At 55.7% G+C, this 14,873-nt stretch overlaps 1 protein-coding gene across 17 annotated transcripts in view; it reads left to right on the top strand.

The window, feature by feature from the left end:
* Positions 1–14,873, top strand: part of LOC106033340 (ankyrin repeat and fibronectin type-III domain-containing protein 1-like) — a 213,237-nt gene that overhangs the window by 75,460 nt on the left and 122,904 nt on the right. For all 17 annotated transcript variants that reach the window (XM_048061865.2, XM_048061904.2, XM_066977702.1 and 14 more), the window contains one exon: positions 1,594–1,823. In XM_048061865.2, coding sequence (XP_047917822.2) covers positions 1,594–1,823 — 230 coding nt within the window. The remainder of the gene's footprint in view (positions 1–1,593; positions 1,824–14,873) is intronic.

The raw sequence follows: 14,873 nt of genomic DNA, 5'->3' as shown, positions 1-14,873 counted from the left end.
TAATCACAGCTTTCAAACAGCAGTTCCTGTGTTGGATGAGTTGACATTTGGAGAGGAGCAGCAGCAGCTTATTAAAGTGAAAGCAGGGGTAAAGAGGAAAAAAAAAAACCAAAACGCTCCTAGGTAGTGATGTGCTCAGGGTTGCCTCTTTTTTTGGCAGCTCTAATCGCTTCTTCTCCCTTGTCCTCTTGATTGTGCTGGTTTCTGCTCAGCGTGTCCCTGCCCCTGGGCAGGGCTCGCACCCAGGAGATGCCTTCACACCTGGAAGAGCTGCAGGAGCTTGGGGAGCAGGGGTGGCTGTGAAGGCAGAGGCCAGCAGTCCAGCCTGCCTCTCGCTCCATGCGACGTAAATCCCGCAGCCTTGCGAGAGGCAAACCAGCCTTCACTGGCTGATTTCTGGCTGGTTTTCACCTTAGGGCCTTCACCTGCTTTCGGCTCTGGAAGGGTTTTGCTCCTTTGCTCCTCAGCCCTGGATTAGCAGGGTCACGATCATTTGTGCCTGGAGATGTTGGGTTTTTCAGAAAGCAAATAAAAACAGTTTTGCCTCAGGAACAGGCTGTGGGAGGGGAGGGTTGTGAAGGTAACCCCGTGAAGTGCCCTTCAGTACCACCATGGCTAATAATTGATCCGTTTTTATAATTGAGCAAGAGGGGTGTTTTTGCTAATTTATTATGCCTATCAAGAAGCGATTTGGGCTGGGAGCTGAGGAGCAGGGAAAGCTCGCTGTTTGCCAGGTGTGAGGACGGGACTGGCAACAAGAAGCACGCAATATCCGAGCTGCTCGGAAAATAGCGGAGCAGTGATGTGGAGATGCTTACCCTCGTGCTTTGCTGTTTTCCCTTTTGTTGCAATAAAGCGCAGTCAGTCCTGTCGCAGAGCACCAGCCCTGCGTGCTGCGGGCTGTCCTCGCCCGTTCCCCACGGCAGAGCTCCGTGCCCGGGGGTTTTGTCTCTGGCACGGGTTTGCTGGTGCTGGGCTGCGCAGGTCTTGGGGGACCAGAGATCTCGTGTTTGGTCTCAGTTCCGCTGCTGATCTGCTCTTGGCCATGACATGGAGAGTGCTTTCTGCAGAAGGAGGTAACTGGAAGTCCTTTTCCAATTTACGACGCTTCTGATGCCTCAGTTTCCCTATTCGCGAAGTGAAATTTATTATAGTTACCAATTGGAAAGCATGTGAATACCTGCAGGAGAGGGCTTTGATGCAGGTATGTAGGATTCGACTGTGCAGTTCTACTGCAGGAATTTCATTCCTTTTAGAAAATAAAACTAGGACATTCTCTCTTAATGTGGGATGTCTTGTTGAAATTGGGGTGATGGAGAATGAGTGGGGTTTTTGTGTTTACAAGTGATCCTTTCAAATGTATGACCCTATTAGAATTAAATAATAGGAAGTTTTGAAGTGTTCTTCTGAACCCCGTGTGTGGCAGCACCCGTCCCTCGTAGCCCCATGGTGCGCTGGCAGAGCATGGGTGCGGCATGGGTGGAGGCGGCCTGGGGCGGACATCTCTGCCCGCAGCCCTTCTCTGGGCTGCAGGGGGACACAACCCAGGGATGGCCACAGCTCTGATGGGGCGGCGTGTCCCTCTGTCCCCAGGGGAGGCCTGGCGGCTGGAGGACGACTGCATGGACCCCCCCGGGGATGCCCAGCTGCAGCCGCGGCTCCGCACGGCGGTGGAGGACGCCCCGTTCAGCCACTTCCGCACCCGCTCCTTCTACATGCGGAAGAGCCTGTCGGTCGACAACCACCTGGGGTCCCTGGGCTACGCCGTCCACCCGGCGGAGACGAAGGCCGAGCGCGTCAGGACCAAGCTGCGGCGGCAATTCGTGAGTACTCGGCGCGCCGCGTCCCTCACCCGTGCTGAGTGGGTTCACAGAAACACCGACGTGTCACGGAGCTGGTTTTATGTAAAGCATTACCGAAACAGCAAAGAGGTCTCTCCAGCTTGGTGGAGCAGATAGCTGCGTCGGCTCCAGTTTGCCCACGCTGTGCCAGGAGGCCTGCTGGCCCTGCTGGGCAGGCTTTGTGGCTCCCGTCCCCGCCGTGCTGCAGGCTCGCTGTAACAGCGGGGCTCGCGCTGGCTCAGGTGGCTGCTGCTCGGCCGGGCGATGTGCGGTGTGGAAATCTCATTACACCTCGGGACACTGCTGTTCAAAATACAAAACAAAGTTGAAAGCATAAAGGAGTTTGCACTCTTAGCCTTGGCCGCCGGCAATTTGGTCTTTCCAGGGGTTTGCCTCATGCCAGCAGAGGGGTGTGGGAGGAGGCTGCGCTTGCAGGGAGGGCAGCGAGGCAGCCCCGACACCCTGGGGCAGCCCAGCCTCCTCCAGCCCCTCGGAGCATCCAGGGGCCAGATCAGGTGCCTCACACTCCCTGATCAATGTTTAATGGGCTTTGCGTCTCCTCTTTCCCAGAGATACTCGATACAGGGATTCATGTGGCCTTCCTCCTGCCTCGTTACTGTCCTTGGGGTTGTAATGAGGGCTCGAGTGTCCCCACCCTGAAAAGCGCTCGGTGTTGGTTGGAAATGGATGAGGGCACTCATACAACGGGAGCAGAGTGGGGACCGGGCACCCGTGCAACCCAAAGTGCTGTTGGGAGCCATCAGCCAAGGCTGGCGGTGCTCACCCTGCCGTAGGGCTTGGACCTACACGACGCATCTTTTGGAAGCCCCGCTCCCGAAGCTGCTGACTTTCCTACAGCCTAGAGGAAATCCCCTCCTCCCTGGGCAGGGATCTTGGTCGTGGTGCTGCTGCCTGCCCGTGGCAGGGAGTTTGGGGGAGCTGGCTGGGACCCCGGTGCTGTGAGCGGCCCCAGGGACCCGTCTGTGCGGGTGTGGGAAGCAGTGGCAGCATCGCAGGGAGGAAACAAGCAGCAGCGGGACGGGGCATCCGAGGAGCTGCCCAAAGAAGTCAGAGGTGTTTCGGATGAGGCAGTCCTGCTGCGGGGTAAGGAGCGGATACCTGCTTTCTCGGGCTTTGAGCCTGGATCTGCAGCCCACCTGCCTGTGCTCTGGCAGCTCTGAGTGTCCTCTGCGGATGGCTCTTTGGCCTCTGACTTCATGAGAGTTTTTGCCAGTCGGTTTTGGGGACCTTTAGCTCTCCGTGGTGCACCCATGGAGCTGATTAATGTTGTCCGTCAAAGAGCAGAGCAGAGGTTTTGTAGATTTTTTTTTTCTTGGTGTGTCATTTCTGGTTTGTTTTAATAGCTGAAAGACGTTGTTGCCATAGGCTCAGCCATGGGCTGTGACCTTATCAGACCTGCTGAGAAAAGCAGACTCATCCTACCTGTACAGGGCGCGAGCAGGGCTTTTTGAAAGGGCTGGGCACCCCCCATGCAGCTGGAGAGCCAGTGTTTCACGGTCAAAGTAAAGGTCCTGCCAACTGGGGAAGGTATTTTAAAGAAGAGGTGGGCTAGCACGGGGCTCTGTGGCCTCCCAAGCTCTGCTCGTGCCTTTCCTTGCTGGTGTCGGTGTGGTTTCGCCGGGGCTCGTGCTCAGCCCTCGCCCCCAGCATGACGCCCGCTCTGCCCTGGGGAGGAATTTGGGCCAGGTGTGCGCTGCCCTCCTCGCGCACAACAGGGCATTTACAGGAGACAATGTGATCTGTCTTTTCTGCAGCGGCTCACCTGGGACCTTCCCTGACAGTCCCTGTTTAAAGCTTGGTTCATTTTTCAGGGCTGTAGCACTTACCCAGCTCGTAGCCTGAAATTCCCAGCTTTGCCCTTCCCGTGCTGACAGCCTGAGCTGTCTCGGGGCTTGCATCCCTGTGCCTGCGGGGGTGTGGGATCTTTTCCCTTCTCTGCTGGTGACGGGGGGAGCCCCTAAAGTCGTGCCCGGGGCCCACCCCTAGGAGCCGTCCCGGCGATGAGCCGCATGCTGTCTGCGGGCAGCCTGGTGCGGGACGGATCTCCCCGAGCCGTGTCGCCGGGGGCATGTCTGCAGTCCCGCTGCTGGCATGTGATGGGTCTGCACGTACAGATTACTTGGATTTGCATAATTTGAATTTTAAATGGATTCCAATTTTTGTGATTGTCAGAATGAGTTTTCTTTCTAATGAGCCTTTCCATTTCACTCCTCTAAGGCTAGTGACGTTGGCAAAGTCCCTGCCTTCGCGAACGGGAAGCGTTTGGTGGCTTCTGACAGCCGTCTGTCACGGCTGCTGTGCCCCCCCCTGTTCTGGGGCTGGGAAGGAGAGGTGAAGGAATTTCAGCAGCGTCCCCCCCGGCTCGGGGGGGCTGCCGGCCTGGCCTCTCCCCGCCTCGAGCTGGGGCTGTGCCGGGACCTTGTGCACGCTGTTTGCGGGCGATGGCCAAGGGGTGTCCTGCAGCCTCGAGGAGCAGGGATGGGACCTTCCGTGGTCACCCTTGCCCTGTCTGTCTGGGAGGAGGAGGGTGCCCGAGGCCGATGCTGCATTGCTGCCGCGGTGAAGCCCTCCCTGAGTGCGCAGGAGCCCTGGTTGTTCGAGGCGGAATTAAACCCATCAAACTCAGCATCAGCCTCACGGAGCATTAAAGGAGGTCAGCCAGGACTGAGTCCCTGTAAGTGACGACTGCTAGGGCAGTCACTGCAGATTAAAGCAGGCCTTTGAGTGAATTTGTGTTCTTTCTTTCCCCCTGGATCTCGACGTACTGTGCCTAGGCCAATCGCTCTGGTGTTGCCTGCTGACATTTAGACATTGTAATGAACCCCGTTAAGCTGACGGCGCAGACCCCCTTGCTCCCTGAAGAGGAAGAGCTGGCAGCACGCAGGGTGCTGGCACATCGGCCGATGCCTTGTGAGCCAGGTTTGCAGCTGCTGTCTCTGCTAACACCCCTGCTCCTCCAAGGCTGCTGCTCTTCGCACCGGGCTGTGCGGGGGCAGCGGGGGGCTCTGTCCTCGCTGCCGCTGCCACAGCTCAGCGCTCCTGCTTGCTTTGATTCCTGCATGTCTCAAGTAGGCAAGGCTTTTCAAGTAGGTTGTGTTGTTTACCTCTTCTTATGCACTGACATTTTTTTTTCTTTTTTAATTATTACTTTTGTACAGTATTTTTTCCAGGCAGTCATTCTGTTACTAGGTGTCTCAGTGCCCTCCAGGAAAGGCTTAGAGCCCTGTTTGTCTTGGGAGCTCTACTGATGAGTTGAGCAGAGATAATGCTTGCCTTACAAACCTGGTAATCACAGAACGGCCTGGGTTGGAAGGGACCTTAAAGATCACCTGGTTCCAACCCCCTGGAGGTAATGTGGAGGAGACTAAACAAATGGTCGGGGCTGGTAATGAGAGGCAGTGAGGAAAGGAGCTTCTTCGTGGCAGAAACCTGGTCAAATGTGGGGCTCACCGAGGTTACGAGCAGTGCCTGAGCTGCTGGAGGAGGCAGGTACCGTCTGTCTGACATGGACACATCCAGATTTTCCCATTCCCTTGGAATTACGATCAGTTCAGAACCTCCTTCCTTTGCTGCTGGACACTGCGGTGATGTTGGGTGGAGTGCAGGGCTCTGCACAGGAGCCTCCTCACGTCAGAGCAGCGAGGAGTCTTGGTTTCAGAGCATTCGGGGGCTTGCTGGGTCTGTTGGGTGCGACTGGAACCGGAGGCTCTGGTACGATGCCTGTGGAGAAAGCAGAGTCAGACCTGGCCCTGCTCTAATTCCGCTGACATTGCTGAAACTCTCCTGGTTGCTTTATTTTATTTGGTTCTGTTCTGACACTGCTACAGAGCCGCTTGCTCTCCCGTAGCTGATTCCACAAAATGTTAGCAAACAGCCAACTGATGTTTGTGCCCTGTACTTCAGCGTAACAACAAAAAAAAAAAAGGTGGTGGGGGGGGAAGGCTGGAGCCGTACAACAAGCAGGTCAACTGTGTTAGTGAAGAGGCTGAGTAAAGCAGCAGGCGTTGTGCTGCATCTACGCACACGCTGTCCTCAGCTTTGCAAAGCACAATGGTAGTGTCTGTCTCAAGGAGCTAAATGCGAAGGTAGATGAGAGATGCACGCTGCATCATCTCGTGGTGCGGAACCGTACCCTGGCAGATTGCTCACTTGCTGACTATTGTTCATTGATGAGTATTCAGGAAAAAAACACCCCACAAACCTAATAAATAATGTGACACTTGTGCCGGATAGCAGCTTATTCACTGAGTACAACCGGCAGCAGAACAATCCCTGGTAGCAGGCACTGAGGGGGAGCCCGTGCGTGAATCACTCGGCTTTGCAAGCGAGCACGGGAGCGAACCAAGGCTCCTGCTGGTAAACAGGAGCTGGGCACCACGAGGTGCACCCTGCTCGTTTCTTTGACAGATCCCTCAGCACAGTCCAAGAATTTATTCTGCGCCTTGGGCATTTGGTATCAAATTCTGGTTACTCTGATGCATATGAATGCAAATGCCTTGGAGAGCTTGGCTGTGACAGGAACGATAGGCAAATAATTTCCTTTCCTCCCAGCTTCCGCTGTCATGCTAAGGCCCAGCCCTTCCCAGCTGCTCCGTGGACCGCTTCAGGATTGTTCCCCGTTGTGCAGGAATGCTTTTAGCTCACTTTCCTCTTGAGCGGAGGCTTGTTCTGTTCATCCCTTCCCACCCCACTGGCCCTCCCCAGGGCTCTCCGTGCATATTGGGAAGCTTCATCCCAATGCAGGCGAGGGCTGGGTATCTCGGAGGCATCGCGTGGTGCTCCAGGAGGATGGCTGGGCGGAGAAGGGGTGGGCGGACGCAGCCTAACTGCCTTCACCCCAATCCGCCTTCCTTTGCGTTATCCGGTACATGAAAGGCTGGATCTGGGCACGTTGGGATGTTTTACTGTATGCTGAACATCCCTGAAGCAGAGACACACAAAGCAGTGTTACCATTTGCATCCTCTCCCAGGCACTACAGCGGTGGCACAGACGAGCTCTGCTGCGCTGAAGGGCTTTTGATCTGCTTGTGTAAATGCGACTCTGGTGTTCGGGAGGGGGAGTTTTGCTTATTGTTGCCAGCCCCCACTCTGTGCTGGTTATCTGCTTGCAGTGGGATCTGGGGGCTGATTTCAATAAAGTTTATAAAGACGTATTTTTCTTGTTTTAAATACCCAAAATGTGGGGCATTAGAAGTCATTGTGTTTCTGGAGCCACGTCTATCTGGCATGTGAACATCAGCCTAATGCTGCCGATTCCTAAACTGTGTTCAGCTACTGCTTTGTGCTTAACTTCATAATCTGCCTTTCATTTTTGCACTTAGTGGTGAATTTTCTGTGGGAATAGGAAAAAGAAAATTAAATCCAAGTATCACGCAAGGCAGGATGGCCAGACGCACTGCTAGCCCGCCAGGGCAGTGCAGGGCTGCGGTGTTTGCTCCAGGAGCTGGCGTAGTTCCTGCTCCAGCCCTGCCCTGCACCTGGTTTTCCCCGCTCCCATGCAGGGACCATGGGTTTGTGGCTGATTTTTTTTTGGCCAAAGCCAGCATGTGAGCCTGGAGATGTTCCAAGCCGTGCCAACAACGCTGGCAGTAGTGGAGAAGACCCTGCAGGAAAGCAGCGAGTAACCACGCAGCGCCCCGTGCACTGGAGGAGTGACGGCTTTGCAGAGGGGCAGGTGAAGGTGCTGTAATCGTTTGCCCCCATTGTCTGCAGTATTTGGTCAATGCTGACACACGGCACGCTGCAGGCTCCTGAAAGCTTGCAGACACCAGCTCCGTCCTTCTTGGGTGCCAAAACCCAGTGGAAGAAGCGAGGGGGCAGCGTGACCACTGCACGAGCACCTGTGGTGTGCAGACGTGGCATGAGGATGATTCCTCAGCCCTCTGCTCTGCAAACCCTGGCTCCCAGACCCGCCGCCATGAGAAAGCTCAGTGCACCCATGGGGTGGGCACGTGGATGGTGCCCAGCTGTGTCAAGCATTTACAGCCTGGTGGCAAACAGCGACTTCACCAGCAAACCCCTCCTGGCCTTGGGGACCTGTAGGCACAACAGGAGTGCGTGCTCCCTCCTCAAAGGAAGGGGTGAGTTGGGGTGGTAGGGAGATTTCCCAGGTTTCTGAAAGGGGGAGTGCCCAGCAGTTTGTCTCTTAAACCTATTCATTGATATTTGCTTAACGCTTAATGTAGGACAGAAACACCTGGTGTTTGTAAATTGCCTGTAGGGAGTTTCTTCTGGTAGCTGGAAGTGATTTGAGAACTCCCAAATGGGCAGTGAGTCTTTCGGGGGTGTGAGAGTGTGGTCTTTGATGGTGCCATAAAAGAGGAGAGCGGTAGGTCCCTGTGCTCGGCAATGGAAGGTGTTTATTGCTGGGACAGGTTTTGGTTTGAATATTGCCATTCTGCAGGTGGGATGTTAGCGTGAGCTTTGTACCTCTCCTCAGGGCTTTTAGAAGAGCAAATGCAGATTGGATTTGGTCCTAACTTGGGTCTGTCCGCGTATTTCCAGCAAAATGCTAGGAAATAACCTCGAGATTAAAAATACAGCACCCACGATTAAAAAGAAAAATCAAACCTCAATTTCCCTGCAAACCCATAGTGTTTGCTCCCTCTGCTGGCTCTGCATTGAGACGGAGCAGCCCAGGCTGAGCTGGCAGAGGGCAGGGGGGTGCTGGAGGGGGCTGCGGGTGGGCACGTGCTGACCTTCCGGCAGCACAAGGCGCAGACCCAAACGGGGGAGCAGCAGGGCTGGGGGGGAGGAAGCCGAGTCCTTTGCCAGCTTCCAATTTTACTCCGCTTCTCAAAGCTAGACTTGCTAAAAATGTACACTGCCTCTTTTGGTATTTAAAGTTGGTGTGAAAAAAAAGGCTCTTTAAAAAGGCGAGGTGTTGTTTGGTGAGTCGGAGCGTTCCTCGGCGGGTGCTGCAGCCTGGGCTGGGTGCCTGCTGCAGAGGGAGCTGGGGACGGGTCGGGTCGGCCACCGCTGTCATTGCAGTGGCCCGAGCGGCTGTTGCTCTGATGTTGGTGCCTGCAGGGATGCCACTTGATTTTCCCATTCCCCAGGAAAAGCGCTGGAGAGGAGTGAGTCTGACAGGCAGAGCAGAGCCTTCAAAATATCCCCTTTCTTTAAAAAGCAACCGCTCATCCTTGCTGAGCACACGGAGACTGGTGCTGGCAGGGCTGGAGCAGGGGCAGGTAGGCGCTGGTCAGGCTGGGGAGGCCCTCTCCATGTCGCAGCTTCTGCGCCTGCCTTTGGCTGGCTGTCCCCTGCCGATGACCGTGTGACGGTGACAGGGGTCACGCATCCCCCCCCCAGCTTTGTCCTGACCTCCGTGTCCAGCCGCAGCAGTCCCGGCAGCCTGGGCTGTCCTGTTGGTTCCGAAGTGCAGAGCTGGGTATTTTTTGTTACCCTAATTTATTTTTCTTCCCATTTCTTGGACTCCGTGGTTTGCCAGTTAGAATGGCTTTGTGATTATGGGCCTCTGGATCCCAGCCCGGTCACTGCTCAGATCAGGTGGAGTAGATCACATCTCCTGCTGATCGTCAGGCTTCTTGGTCCTCCTGTGGCCCGTCTTCACGTTTTCATTGTGCCCACGAAGATGTGCTCCTTTCTTCTTCCTTTCAAGCTCTCTCGCTGTTGTTTCCCCAGATACAAGACAGCAAACCTGGTTGCTGCAGTCTGGCTTCATGCGGTTCGGAGCTCGCAGCCTGCAGGCTTTGGGGTCTGAGATGTGTCCCAGATCCTCGATGAAAAGGGGCAGCTCTTTGAAAAGTACCTTCCCTGTGAGCAGATTCATGCAGTGAGATGCCTGTGCCCGGACAGGACCCTTTCGGACATCTCTGTGGTTTGGTGGGGACTCAAGCATCTGGCAGGCAGGTGCAGCTGCATCACGCCTCCCATTTCTGAGCGTGGGGACCTGCTGCTCTCCTGGTTTGTGGCACCCTCAGAGATTGTGCTCTCGTGCCCCTGAAAGCCTCACTGCCCAGTCGGGGGTCTCAAATCGCTTCCAACCACCAGAAGAAAATTCCTACGGGCAATTTACAAATTCGGGCTGCGAAGATGATCAGGGGACTGGAGCAGCTGTCGTATGAGGACAGGCTGAAAGAACTGGGCCTGTTTAGCCTGGAAAAGAGAAGGCTGAGGGGAGACCTCATCAGTGTGTATAAATATCTGAGGGGAGGGTGTCAGGAGGATGGAACCAGTCTCTTTTCAGTTGTGCCCAGCGAAAGGACGAGAGGCAATGGGCACGAACTGAAGCACAGGAGGTTCCATCTGAATATGAGCACACATCTTTACTGGGAGGGTGAAAGAGCACTGGGACAGGTTGCCCAGAGAGGTTGTGGAGTCTCTTTCTCTAGAAATATTCAAAACCCGCTTGGATGCTGTCCTGTGTAAGGTGCTCTAGGGGATCCTGCTCGGCAGGGGGTTGGACTGGGTGATCTTCAGAGGTCCCTTCCCACCTCGGCCAGTCTGTGACTCTGTGACTGGGAGCAACTTGGAGTAGTGGCTGTGTGCAGGAGGCACCTGCTGCGTGCTGGGTGCCGTGAGCTGGGGATGGCGCAGCCTTCCTGGGGATGCTCAGGGCAAGGTAGCAGTGTGCTGCCAAGCTCGCTTTTCTGTTAGAAACCAGGCAGCACCAAGAGATGCTGGGGTGCCGGGGCACGGGTGCAGTAGCGGTGCTGTGCTGCAAGAGGTCTCTGCAGCACTGTGCTTCAGCACGCTGGTGCCTGCCACTGAGCAGCAGCTCCTCTGGCTGCTAGGACCCTTCCTCCCCCACCTCTGGAAACTGGGATTTGTTTTACCCATCCTTTTCCTCACTGGAGAGGTCTTGCTTGCCACCTTCGCATCCTCACGTTCTCGTGTCCAGGCGCACCAAGGGTGGCTGGGGAGGGCAGCGGTCACGTCTGACTGTTTGTCATTGAGGAGTGGTGCTGGGCTCTGCCGCTTCGTGTCTGCTCATCCCCGCGGCAGCACCTGGAGCAGAGCTCGGCTCTTTGCTGCCAGCTGCTTTCCAGCAAGAGCTGTGAGGGTGGGAGCACGGCACCGGTCCCGCCTGGGCGCATTCAGCCACTGCTGCCCGCAGCCAGCCTGTCCTTGGTGCAGCGGGTGCTCGGGGGCCAGCACCTAATTTAGGGCTTTTTACGAGCTTTGCTTTGCTGAACCTCAGCGGCTTTGGGGATGGCGCAGACCAGAATCTCTCTCAATAGAGTTTTTTTTTTTTCTTGCAAAAGCCCTGCCTTGACTGTCAGTGCCCCCTGCGCTTGCAGCTCCCATGGGAGCTGGGCAGGGGCAGTGCTGACCTCCAGCCCCAGCCGCTGGGCTGGGCGAGCAGTTCCCCTGCAGCATGAGGGGCAGCACAGCAGGCACCCTGCTTCGGCGGCTCCTCGTGTTGCTGGCACCTGTGGAGGAGGTGGAGTTCCTAATTTCCATTGCCATGCATGTCTCCTTTCCGCTCCGTGCACAGGCATCCTGGCACGCGGGAATACTCTGGGCAACGCGAGGTGTCTTGGTGCAGGCTGGAGCTGGGTCAGCTCCTTGGACAGAGGTGCTGGAGGAGGGCAGGGGGTCTCGTGGGGACACGTCGCCAGCCTGCTGGGGAGGGGAGAGCTCTCTGCCCTCGCTGGGGCACACGGTGGGCTCTCCATGGGCGCTACTGCTGGCTGAGAGGCCAGTGGTGATGTCCGAAACCTCCCTGGAAGCACAGTGAAGCGGGGTCCGGGGAGGGACCTGGCAGCGATCTCGAAGGGGCTGTGGAAGGCCGACGATGAAGCGGAGCATTTCGGGTGGGAACGAGGCGATGCCGGGGGTCGGCCGGGTGTCACCGCGCTCTGACGGCAACAGCAGCCTGCCGCTGTTGGGAAGGGTGGAAAAAGAAAGGAGCCTGAAACCTAAGAGCTGTTTTGCTATTTACTTTGGTTCTGTTTTTCCTCTAAGAATAGAAACAAAGACGATGGATTTGCATCACCAGGAGCAACTTGAGGAGGGAGGAGGAAGTGGTGGGGCCTCATTAGTGACAGGAATGTGCTGGCGAGAGGAGGGCTCGGTGACAGGGGAGGCGGTTTGACCTGGGGGTTCCTATTAGCATTTTGTTCATCTCACTTCTTGGCTCCGGCGTTTTATTTTTTTTAATGACTAGCTTGCAAGCTTCAGAAGGAAGAGCCTATCTCTACTAGGGAACATTTGCAGAGGCAGAAATAGCACAGGTTTCAACAAAGAGCAAGGTGCCTTTGGAGGCTGCCCCACTTGCATAGTTAGGCCTTAATCTCCTGGAAAGAAATGGAAATTTCTCTCTGCACTGACACAGCACCGAGCATTTAGAGGCCTTTGCTGTTTGTAGGAAGCTGTTTATCCTTCCTGCTGCTGCTGTCGGATCTCCAGTCAAAGCCTGATCACACCGGAGGACCAAGAACAGTGGCAGGGCAGTGGTGGCCATGGGGCAACTGTCCACAGCTGAGACCTCCAGCCTCCCTGACCTCTAGGAGGGCTGGGGTGGGGTGGGGAGATCTTCGCTCTGCTTGCTGTGGCAGTTACAGAGATGGCCTTCCAAGACAGAGCAAATAGCTTTCCTGAGCTGCCCAGGTACCACCGCGACAATACTCTGGACCTTCACGCTTCCTGACGGTGGAAGTGCCGCACACTGTGAGATGTGTCAGAGCTCTGAAACCAGGCACTGCGTAGAAGGCAGTGAAAGCTGCTGTCCTGGAATGACCCCGTGTGTGCCCAGTTTCCCTGGGGGTTGGTGTGGTCTTGACACTCTTGACGGGGCTCCCGTTGTCTCCTCCTGGGGGAGAGAGGGATGAAACTGCTGGAGGAGACGAGGTATGGAGCTGCCTGTAGGGATACCGTTGGTACTGATGCTGTGTTGGACCTGGGGCCTTGTTCAACTCCTCCTGCATTCAGCTGTAGCAGTAACTGCCCTGCACGTGGAGGAGGCACGCACATGGTCTGTGGTGCACGGCACGGGCTGGAGGAGAGCATGTGCTGAGTCTGGGCTTGGTTCGTGTTGCTTCATGGATCTTTCCCTCTCGATAGTTGACCTCTATTTTATGGGTGGATTATTTTTTCATGCTTGAAAGGCAACAGCAAATCTAGCCCATAGCTCAGCTGTTTCATTTAGTTTTTTTTGTTCAAAGCATCATTACTGTTCCTTGTGGCCATTTAAGGTACTTCCAGCGAGCATCTGTGGCATCAGCTCTGGAGCAATAGGTCACGCAGGGGCTGCTCAGGCGGTAGGACACAGGGCACTGGCTGCAAAAAGAGCAGGGAGAACAGAGTCCTCGTGTTTGTTAGTGGGTGAAATCGGTGGTAGGGGGATGGTTGGACCAGATGATCTTGGAAGACTTTTCCCACCTTAATGATTCTGTGATGCTGACAAAATGATTCCTTTTGACCGGAGACCTTTGCTTGGGGTAAAAAGGCACCAGCTCCTTGGCACCAGGATGAAGCCTTGGGATCCTCCAGGAGGAACGCACAAAACCGCACAACTCAGCCGGGAGACTTTCTGTTGTTGACCCCATTTTCACACACGGGGAGGATTGAGGCCAGGAAGCAAGAGCTGCACTGGAGACTTCTAGCAGGGGTTCAACCAAATCCAGCCTTTCCCCTTGACCTGTGTCTGTGGGGCACGTTTGTTCTGGTTTGCTGCTGCCAGGTGCCTCAGAGTGACAGCACTGACTGTCTGATACGGCGCTCCCAGCCTTTCTGCCGTGAGCCTGCAAGCAGCCACCTTGCCAGGTAGATGCAGTCCTTTCTGCTGGCCTTACATCTTCTTCCTGACATACAGCATTAGCACCTTTTCCTCCAGAGCAGAGAGCCACAATTATTCACTGCTGGTAAGTCAGCGAGCTGTTTGTCATCTGAGAAGCTAAGCGTGAAACTGCGAGTGTGCAACAGAAGTCTTGCTGATGAGGGACCTAAATAATTGGAGCATCTTTGGACCTGGGCTGTTGCGCGTCCCCCTCGTGCCGCTTTGATGGGACGTAACCGTGATGGTGGCTGCAGCTGGCGGTCCGGCAGAGGTGCGCTTCGTTGTAACGTGCGCTGCCGTTTGGGCACGTTCTCATGGGACCGATACGCTTGCAGGGTAGAACTGTTGTTAGCTCCTTACACCGTACAGTGGGTTGTAAAGTTCTTCTTTCCCACGGTGCGCGTGGCCGTAGGCATCCCCAGGTGACAGAACGGAGTTTAACCGGCAGCGGAGCCTGGCCTGCCTCCGCCGAGGTGCGTGGCCAGCCGTGTGCATGTGCCAGGGTCCCCTTTTGGTGCTGCCGTGTGGTGGCTGGGAATGCTGAGCTCTGGCCATCTGTCTGTTTGGGCTAGATTTTCATGGGAATCTTTTTAAAATCGTGAAGTAGTGAAATAGATACGCCCAAGCACATATGCCTGTGGGGTATCGATGGACCTGTTCGTTTCCCGTGGTCGCTTTCAGTTTTACAAGGGCGAGCCCGTTCCTTTCAGGTCCGTGGCACTCGAGACGGCGATGCGCACGGCTTTGTCTGGCCTCGGGCTTTGCCCCGGGAGCCCTCTCGTGCCGGACCGGGTGGGCAGCGCTTGGCGTGCGCAGAGCTCTGCTGTTTGCCACCAGAGCTGCTGCACTTAGGTTTGGTTCATGCTCCTTGCTTTCTGTGCATTGTAACAGAAATATGCTTCCGTTTCTGAGGATGAATAAAATGCAGCAGCCTCTCTTGGAAGAGCACTGGAAAAGCTGCAAGAGCGAGCAGGTGCTCCAAGTGCGCTGCAAACATTGTATTGGGGAAAGAAATTAAAGACTGAGCTAGGAAAAGGTGTGAATTGTCATCCTGGGAGGGAAGTAAATGAGTAAGTCACCGTTGTGGCGTGGCGGGCAGGTCTCAGGAGTTTCTTTGGGCAGGAGGATGCTGTGGCAGAGGGCCGGGAGGGAGGGATGTGTCCCTGCGCATCCTGCAGGAGACTGGCCCCGTGCAGCAGGGATGAGGCGGCGCCGTGGGACTGTGTGGCTGTGCTGCCCGGCACCTGCATCCCCGGGCTGGAGGCTGG

This window comes from Anser cygnoides, chromosome 15 (assembly GCF_040182565.1).
Source record: "Anser cygnoides isolate HZ-2024a breed goose chromosome 15, Taihu_goose_T2T_genome, whole genome shotgun sequence".
NCBI classification, from domain to species: domain Eukaryota; kingdom Metazoa; phylum Chordata; class Aves; order Anseriformes; family Anatidae; genus Anser; species Anser cygnoides.
Note: the sequence above shows the minus strand (reverse complement) of the source record. Positions and strands in the feature narration are given on the sequence as shown.